Source organism: Salmo trutta, unplaced genomic scaffold (assembly GCF_901001165.1).
Source record: "Salmo trutta unplaced genomic scaffold, fSalTru1.1, whole genome shotgun sequence".
NCBI classification, from domain to species: domain Eukaryota; kingdom Metazoa; phylum Chordata; class Actinopteri; order Salmoniformes; family Salmonidae; genus Salmo; species Salmo trutta.
Window position 1 is genome coordinate 734598 of NW_021822406.1, and position 9909 is coordinate 744506.

The window sequence follows — 9909 nt, forward strand, 5'->3', positions numbered from 1 at the left end:
TGACACTAACCGTTTAGACCTCATATTGAGGTCTATTGTCTGTCTGTGGCTGTCTGTACATTGTCTGCTTTGACAGTGTAGAGACTGAGGGGGGGGGGGGGGTTAAATGTATTTGTCTAAGATGTATGTAAACATCCGACTTCAACTGTATATATAGATGTCACAAATGTATTATTTGCACAGTTCTTTATAAAACATGAGTTATTTGTCTCATTTGACAGTATAAAACATGTTATTTCTCTGAGGGTTTTTTTTATAAAACAACATTATTTGTCCCTCTGTAGTGAATCCATCAAGTGATAAGACATGTATTTGTTTAAAATCTATCATTGAACAACCCCATGCCATAATTGGTGTGTTTTTTCCCCACTATCTAATCTACTTCATAATGTCTTTAAACAATACAAGTTAATTTACCAACATTTCTGAAAAATTGATATATTGCGTTTTGGAATGAAATTCTTCATTTTAAACGTCTTTATGCTCTTTTGAAACTTTTGTGTGTGTAATATTTACTGTTAATGTCTGTTTATTTAACTTGCTTTGGGAATGTAAACATGTGTCCCACGCCATTAAAGGCCTTCAGAATGAAATGTCTACTGTCGGCTTTCTGTTCAACTGCGTGTTTCTGGCGCCACCTGCTGGCTGTTCAGGAGACGACGCGCTGGGATCCGACATTGCCGCTTGTGTAACTGTCATTGGATGGGATTTTGAATGTTAATGCCTGACTGGGTACATACACTGTCCATCAAATGAAACCGGAAGAAAGGTTACATATCAAAACAATGTGTAAGGAAGTATAGTGGTGTGTCCTTACCGAGCTGTTACGGTGAGTGTATTGTGGCATGATATTCTAACTGTTGTCTGGTTTGAAACGCCGGTTGGTTATTTGCATGTGTTGTAGCAGGCTAGTGAACGTGACAGGAACTTAACCTTCAGCCAATAATGTTATCTTGTTGTGAACCGTTTCCTCAGCCATGCCAACTTCCCCGGTAAAGACTCGGATCCCGCTCACGAGCTTCGGTCATCTGATCACCGAGGTGAAGGTCGGTAAACCGAGTGACCCCCCCCCCCCCCCCAGCTTCTACATCCAAGCCATAAGACGACTAAATATACTGAATATACTGCTAAGTTATCTGTAACGACATAGGAGGCGGTTTATGGTAGAATAAGGAACATCAACAGCTCTGGTTGACATTACTGCACACTCCTTCAACTTGAGACATCTGTTGTGTGACAAAACTGCACTTTTTAGTGGCCTTTTTAATGTCAACTGCACCAGATGCACTGGTGTGATGATCATGCTGTTTAATCAGCTTCTTGATTTGCCACACCTGTCAGGTGGATGGATTATCTGGGCACAGGATAAATGCTCACTAACAGGGATATAAACACATTTGTGATAAAATAAAGCTTTTTGTGCGTGTGGAAAATGTCTGAGATGTTCTTATTTCAGTTCATGAAACATGGGACCAGCACTTTATATGTTGGTGTTTACACTTTAGTTCAATGTATTTAACCAATACCACACCTCCGCCGTCGACCCTTAACCAATACCACACCTCTGCTATCGACCCTTAACCAATACCACACCTCTGCCGTCGACCCTTAACCAATACCACACCTCTGCTATCGACCCTTAACCAATACCACACCTCTGCTATCGACCCTTAACCAATACCACACCTCCGCCGTCGACCCTTAACCAATACCACACCTCTGCTATCGACCCTTAACCAATACCACACCTCTGCTATCGACCCTTAACCAATACCACACCTCTGCCATCGACCCTTAACCAATACCACACCTCTGCTATCGACCCTTAACCAATACCACACCTCTGCTATCGACCCTTAACCAATACCACACCTCTGCTATCGACCCTTAACCAATACCACACCTCTGCTATCGACCCTTAACCAATACCACACCTCTGCTATCGACCCTTAACCAATACCACACCTCTGCCGTCGACCCTTAACCAATACCACACCTCTGCTATCGACCCTTAACCAATACCACACCTCTGCTATCGACCCTTAACCAATACCACACCTCTGCCGTCGACCCTTAACCAATACCACACCTCTGCTATCGACCCTTAACCAATACCACACCTCTGCTATCGACCCTTAACCAATACCACACCTCTGCTATCGACCCTTAACCAATACCACACCTCTGCCGTCGACTGGGTCAGATTAATGGAATCCCCTCAATGAGACACCTACCCTGGAGCCTGGGTCAGATTAATGGAATCCCCTCAATGAGACACCTACCCTGGAGCCTGGGTCAGATTAATGGAATCCCCTCAATGAGACACCTACCCTGGAGACCGGGTCAGATTAATGGAATCCCCTCAATGAGACACCTACCCTGGAACCTGGGTCAGATTAATGGAATCCCCTCAATGAGACACCTACCCTGGAACCTGGGTCAGATTAATGGAATCCCCTCAATGAGACACCTACCCTGGAGCCTGGGTCAGATTAATGGAATCCCCTCAATGAGACACCTACCCTGGAGCCTGGGTCAGATTAATGGAATCCCCTCAATGAGACACCTACCCTGGAGACTGGGTCAGATTAATGGAATCCCCTCAATGAGATACCTACCCTGGAGCCTGGGTCAGATTAATGGAATCCCCTCAATGAGACACCTACCCTGGAGACTGGGTCAGATTAATGGAATCCCCTCAATGAGACACCTACCCTGGAACCTGGGTCAGATTAATGGAATCCCCTCAATGAGACACCTACCCTGGAGCCTGGGTCAGATTAATGGAATCCCCTCAATGAGACACCTACCCTGGAGCCTGGGTCAGATTAATGGAATCCCCTCAATGAGATACCTACCCTGGAGACTGGGTCAGATTAATGGAATCCCCTCAATGAGAGACATACCCTGGAGACTGGGTCAGATTAATGGAATCCCCTCAATGAGAGACCTACCCTGGAGACTGGGTCAGATTAATGGAATCCCCTCAATGAGACACCTACCCTGGAGCCTGGGTCAGATTAATGGAATCCCCTCAATGAGACACCTACCCTGGAGCCTGGGTCAGATTAATGGAATCCCCTCAATGAGACACCTACCCTGGAGACTGGGTCAGATTAATGGAATCCCCTCAATGAGACACCTACCCTGGAGACTGGGTCAGATTAATGGAATCCCCTCAATGAGACACCTACCCTGGAGACTGGGTCAGATTAATGGAATCCCCTCAATGAGACACCTACCCTGGAGACTGGGTCAGATTAATGGAATCCCCTCAATGAGACACCTACCCTGGAGACTGGGTCAGATTAATGGAATCCCCTCAATGAGACACCTACCCTGGAGCCTGGGTCAGATTAATGGAATCCCCTCAATGAGACACCTACCCTGGAGCCTGGGTCAGATTAATGGAATCCCCTCAATGAGACACCTACCCTGGAGCCTGGGTCAGATTAATGGAATCCCCTCATACCTAATCACTGTGATGTCATCAAGATGTGTCCATTCAGATTGTCCTCACCTGTCTGTCTCTGTGTCTGTCTGTGTGTCTATCTATCTGTGTGTGTGTGTAACAGAGACAGTTGTTTGGTATGGAGGCTCCAGCTACTGTTAACCTGACTGGCTGGAGGAGACATTTCAACAGCTACACACTACAGGGCCGACGCAACGTAAGATATATACACACACACACTCACACTCACACACACACACACACACTAGCTGCTGCTGCCATAGCTCTAGAAGAGTATTATACTGTTGACATAACCTCTCTCTTTCTCTCTTTTTCTCTCTCTCTAGTTTGTCCTGGCTACCTATGGTGTCCTAGCGTTGTCAGCAGCAGCCTATATGATACACAAACGGAGTAAAGAGGACCCCAGAGTAGCCAGCCCCACTGCCTGACTGACACCCTCTCTCAATGTCCAACGTTTTATTGACCTGATATTCACATTGTTTTCCAATACTACCAAATCAGAGATTCATAACAGCAGCGCTCTCCCTCTCTTCCACTCTCACTCTCTCCCTCCCTCTCTCCCTCCCTCTCTTCCGCTCCCTCCCTCCCTCTCGCTCTCTCTCTCAATGTTAATAAATAGAATTTAATCCAGTCACGATGTCTCTGTGTCGTCTTGGTTTAATCTCTAACCCAGAATAGAACAGAGCAGAATCCATTCTGGTATTCAGACTAACCGGTAACCATGACAACACCCTACTGGGAGCTCCAGGCTGTAGCGTGTATGTCTGGCCACAGGGTGGCGCTGGGGAGAGATAATGTACTACATCAACTGGGTGGTTTGAGTGCTGATTGGCTGAAAGCCGTGGTATATCAGATCGTTTACCACGGGTATGACTGCTCTAATTACGTTGGTAACCAGTTTATAAAAGCAATAAGGCACCTCGGTCGTGCCTAAGATCAGTCTTTGGTATATTGGCCATATGCCACGTCCCCTCTGGCCTTATTGCTTAAATATGCAGCCTTACTGTATGTAGCCTACCTTACTGGTTATATATGGTCTCTATGGAAACAAGGGCCTGTCGCGCCAAACAGTGTCCCCCTCTACGTCACAATGGGATTGGATAAACTATTAGCGTCCGTTGCTATATCAACGGTGTGATGACCTAATGATTAGAATTCTGGAGATCATTACAGCCTAAATGACATTCTTTTCATCATCGTTATGCAAACAAGGCTGATTTCCGCTACAATTTTGCTGTTTAAACAAGTTTTGTTTAGCTAATAAAATGAAAACATTAATTCAAACTATTTCTTTGGTACCTTGTTAACATTTCAACATGAAATCCATGTCTTAAACGTTGCTACGTTTCATAAATGGCAAAGGAAACGTGTAATCTGCTTGACACATTAAAGTTACTTACCCTACAGACCAGGAAGTGAGCTAATTTCCACTCCATTCATATGGAAATCCATTTAATTCATACACTGGCTTGTCTGGCTGTCATGTTTTCATTTTAACCTGAACTTCCCTTATCTACACTGAAATAATATCATTTCACTAGTCCTCTATTATGATAGAAACAAATAGATCTTGCGTAGCTCATTAGTGCACCCTTGTGGTTGAATATATATGTCTCTATTGTAGGTTCTAGGATACAACAATGAATAATGTGGAACAAATAAATACCATCAAAGGAAACCTTACAATAATGAACACCTCGTGAAACAGCTGTGAAAACCAACCCGGCAATATGTAAGATACATAAACTTTGATTAGTTTTTGGTACAGTTGTCTCATTCATTTATTTTCACAGATTTTATTTTTTTTTGGGGGGGGGGACACTCGCATGGCAATCAGAATGAAATACATCATTCAGGTGTGTGTAATAAAGAGCTGGGTGCTGTGTGGTTGGGAGGTTCTGCCTGTCACTTGTTCTCAACAGGCAGAACCTCAGAAGAGGGACTTGAAGAGGGAGACTGCAAAGCCCAGCCACTGCTGATCTCTTTTGTTCTGCATGTTTTTAGTTCATCTGTGTATCTCACATATTATGTGCCCAGTATGATACGGCTAGCAAACTTTATTAGCAGATAACGACAACGTGACAATAACAGTAGCTTTACATGCTGTAATGAGATGCAGGAGGGGATGAGTGGGCAGATTGTTGGGCAATCAGACGTCACTCGATGCAGAATTTCGTCTGGAGGGAGAGGAGAGAAAGGATGAGGAGAGAGGCAGAATCAAGAGATGCTTGATCAGGTGCTGTGGCTAGTTCTTCCTGACACTTGTCCTCGACAGGCAGCCAGTCTCAGTCAGGGATTTTGGGCCCCATGAAAAGATATCACATTGGGCCCCACCACCACAGGCCACACCAACCCTGTGCAATTACCTGTAACCACACACCTCCAGAACCCAATCGACCCATTCAAAGCTTTACATAACTATACCTTTGCAGGCTTGCGCAACTCTCCTGTAGTCCAATATTTAATGTAGGATATTTACTGAAAGTGAGCTGTGAAAATATAACACTGTGCAGACATGCATGCAACATTCTGCATACAGTGGAATTCACTATTTGATGCAAGACTGACACCCTCCATAAGAAATGTGCTAAAGGCCATCTTTTAGTCTAAATGTCATTTTAATGGTAACAAAATGTTGAATGGAAAATTCTCTTAAGTTAAAGAATAACTTAAAATAAATATAACTTAAATATTCATGAACCTCTTCAATTAAAATAAATGAACATTATCATCTATAGAATGAAAAGAATAAAATCAGCAGCAGATGTTTGAACTGAGTATATTTACCAACTAGAAAACAAGCAGTTGTAGAAGTGGAAATGAAAAGGCCTGATGGTGGCGCTAGAGGAAAGGTCAAGAGGTCACCAAATCAATAGGTTTCTTTCACTTGGGGTCTTGATTGTGCACAACAAATTCTATGCCAATCCAGCAATCACTTTGAGATATATCTTGTTCTCAGCCTGTGGGCATCATGTTGTGTAGTGATCCAATATCCATAGCCATGCCATTTAACAGTTATCACTGGCCCTTACTCAGCCTTACTCACCAAGAGCCCAGCGCCGAGCCTTCTTGCTAGCAAAGTCACTGATCAAGTCTTTGAAGTCCAGCTTTCTAGCTAACTGGCATTCAATGGACAGCATGGCAAGACTGCAAAGCCTGTCCTGGGACATAGTGGACCTCAAATAGTTTAAATAAAATCTGTTTTATCTTACTGGAAGCTCTCTCGCCACCAGCAACACTCACAGGCAGTGTGCAAAATATACGTAAAGCAATGCACACTTCTCCAAAAATGCTTCGCAGCTGCATCTTACAAATTGCAGTCAGGAGACCAAGAGGGGTCAAGTTAGGAGGAAAGTGGCAGCATATCCAGTGTTCAGGAGACCAAGAGGGGACAAGTTAGGAGGAAAGTGGCAGCATATCCAGAGTTCAGGAGACCAAGAGGGGACAAGTTAGGAGGAAAGTGGCAGCATATCCAGTGTTCAGGAGACCAAGAGGGGACAAGTTAGGGGGGAAAGTGGCAGCATATACAGTGTTCAGGAGACCAAGAGGGGCACGTTAGGGGGGGAAGTGGCACCCTATCCAGTGTTCAGGAGACCAAGAGGGGAAAAGTTAGGGGGAAAGTGGCAGCATATCCAGTGTTCAGGAGACCAAGAGGGGACAAGTTAGGGGGAAAGTGGCAGCATATCCAGTGTTCAGGAGACCAAGAGGGGCACGTTAGGGGGGGAAGTGGCAGCATATCCAGTGTTCAGGAGACCAAGAGGGGCACGTTAGGGGGGGAAGTGGCAGCATATCCAGTGTTCAGGAGACCAAGAGGGGACAAGTTAGGGGGAAAGTGGCAGCATATCCAGTGTTCAGGAGACCAAGAGGGGGCACGTTAGGGGGGGAAGTGGCACCCTATCCAGTGTTCAGGAGACCAAGAGGGGACAAGTTAGGGGGAAAGTGGCAGCATATCCAGTGTTCAGGAGACCAAGAGGGGACAAGTTAGGGGGAAAGTGGCAGCATATCCAGTGTTCAGGAGACCAAGAGGGGCACGTTAGGGGGGGAAGTGGCAGCATATCCAGTGTTCAGGAGACCAAGAGGGGCACGTTAGGGGGGGAAGTGGCAGCATATCCAGTGTTCAGGAGACCAAGAGGGGACAAGTTAGGGGGAAAGTGGCAGCATATCCAGTGTTCAGGAGACCAAGAGGGGGCACGTTAGGGGGGAAAGTGGCAGCATATCCAGTGTTCAGGTGTCTTACTTCATTATGAAACTCAGGTGTAAGATCTCTGGAACACATCATGATCAGTGGTTGGCACACAGAAGGGACTTTATCCTCACTAATCTGCCCAACTTTCAGAACAGCAGAAAATGATTCTACTATTTTTTGCAGTGGTGTGGAACCTAGTGTCCAAGTTACTTATGATGTTGTCCATAGCAGTTAAAAACCACTGTTTCCAAAACACCATTGCTGCACTGTCCTGAGCTGTCTCCTCATGAGAGGTCTCATCATGGAATCTCTTCCCTTTCCTCTGGTGGTTGTGTTCCTTGCTAAATTGAGGTGCATCATCCATTTGCGTAGCAGTCAGTGTTGCCTCAGACAGGAGAGACTCCCATCCATCTCTAAGAGCCTGCATCTCTTCCTTTAAGGCTCTGATATTGGCTGCCACTGTGTTAAGTGAGATTTGTCCTGACTGGAGAATCACATTCCTGTCCTCAATGAATTGCAGAACCTGCAATTATGCCAACTGACATGTCATTCAACACAATGCTGCTCACCTCCTTCAGTTGGGAGTAGGGCTGGTTCAGGGGTATGGGGATGGGGAGACAGGGCTGGTTCAGGGGTATGGGGATGGGGAGACAGGGCTGGTTCAGGGGTATGGGGATGGGGAGACAGGGCTGGTTCAGGGGTATGGGGATGGGGAGACAGGGCTGGTTCAGGGGTATGGGGATGGGGAGACAGGGCTGGTTCAGGGGTATGGGGATGGGGAGACAGGGCTGGTTCAGGGGTATGGGTATGTTGAGACAGGGCTGGTTCAGGGGGATGGGGATGGAGAGACAGGGCTGGTTCAGGGGTATGGGGATGGGGAGACAGGGCTGGTTCAGGGGTATGGGGATGGGGAGACAGGGCTGGTTCAGGGGTATGGGGATGGGGAGACAGGGCTGGTTCAGGGGGATGGGGATGGAGAGACAGGGCTGGTTCAGGGGTATGGGGATGGGGAGACAGGGCTGGTTCAGGGGTATGGGGAGACAGGGCTGGTTCAGGGGTAGGGGGATGGGGAGACAGGGCTGGTTCAGGGGGATGGGGATGGGGAGACAGGGCTGGTTCAGGGGTATGGGGATGGGGAGACAGGGCTGGTTCAGGGGGATGGGGATGGGGAGACAGGACTGGTTCAGGGGTATGGGGATGGGGAGACAGGGCTGGTTCAGGGGTATGGGGATGGGGAGACAGGGCTGGTTCAGGGGTATGGGGATGGGGAGACAGGACTGGTTCAGGGGTATGGGGATGGGGAGACAGGGCTGGTTCAGGGGTATGGGGATGGGGAGACAGGGCTGGTTCAGGGGTATGGGGATGGGGAGACAGGACTGGTTCAGGGGTATGGGGATGGGGAGACAGGGCTGGTTCAGGGGGATGGGGAGACAGGACTGGTTCAGGGGTATGGGGATGGGGAGACAGGACTGGTTCAGGGCTATGGGGATGGAGAGACAGGGCTGGTTCAGGGGGATGGGGATGGGGAGACAGGGCTGGTTCAGGGTTATGGGGATGGGGAGACAGGGCTGGTTCAGGGGGATTTGGAGACAGGGCTGGTTCAGGGGTATGGGGATGGGGAGACAGGGCTGGTTCAGGGTTATGGGGATGGGGAGACAGGGCTGGTTCAGGGGTATGGGGAGACAGGGCTGGTTCAGGGGTATGGGGATGGGGAGACAGGGCTGGTTCAGGGGTATGGGGATGGAGAGACAGGGCTGGTTCAGGGCTATGGGGATGGGGAGACAGGGCTGGTTCAGGGGTATGGGGATGGGGAGACAGGGCTGGTTCAGGGGGATGGGGATGGGGAGACAGGACTGGTTCAGGGGTATGGGGATGGGGAGACAGGGCTGGTTCAGGGGTATGGGGATGGGGAGACAGGGCTGGTTCAGGGGTATGGGGATGGGGAGACAGGACTGGTTCAGGGGTATGGGGATGGGGAGACAGGGCTGGTTCAGGGGTATGGGGATGGGGAGACAGGGCTGGTTCAGGGGTATGGGGATGGGGAGACAGGACTGGTTCAGGGGTATGGGGATGGGGAGACAGGGCTGGTTCAGGGGGATGGGGAGACAGGACTGGTTCAGGGGTATGGGGATGGGGAGACAGGACTGGTTCAGGGCTATGGGGATGGAGAGACAGGGCTGGTTCAGGGGGATGGGGATGGGGAGACAGGGCTGGTTCAGGGTTATGGGGATGGGGAGACAGGGCTGGTTCA

General features: G+C 48.2%; 1 protein-coding gene across 1 annotated transcript; it reads left to right on the forward strand.

Annotated features, from left to right (window-relative positions):
• Positions 1 to 727: 727 nt before the first annotated feature.
• Positions 728 to 4106, forward strand: LOC115182215 (ATP synthase membrane subunit DAPIT, mitochondrial-like). The gene is made up of 4 exons (XM_029743840.1): positions 728 to 829; positions 976 to 1046; positions 3576 to 3668; positions 3799 to 4106. The coding sequence occupies exons 2-4, from the start codon at positions 978 to 980 to the stop codon at positions 3898 to 3900; spliced, it is 264 nt and encodes an 87-aa protein (XP_029599700.1). The 5' UTR covers positions 728 to 829; positions 976 to 977; the 3' UTR covers positions 3901 to 4106.
• The last annotated feature ends 5803 nt before the right edge of the window (positions 4107 to 9909 follow it).

Coding starts and splice junctions, on each gene's coding strand:
- LOC115182215 (XM_029743840.1), top strand. CDS start 978: ATGCCAACTTCCCCGGTAAAGACTCGGATCCCGCTCACGAGCTTCGGT. Junction 1,047..3,575: donor ATCTGATCACCGAGGTGAAG/GTCGGTAAACCG, acceptor TGTGTGTAACAG/AGACAGTTGTTTGGTATGGA. Junction 3,669..3,798: donor CACTACAGGGCCGACGCAAC/GTAAGATATATA, acceptor CTCTCTCTCTAG/TTTGTCCTGGCTACCTATGG.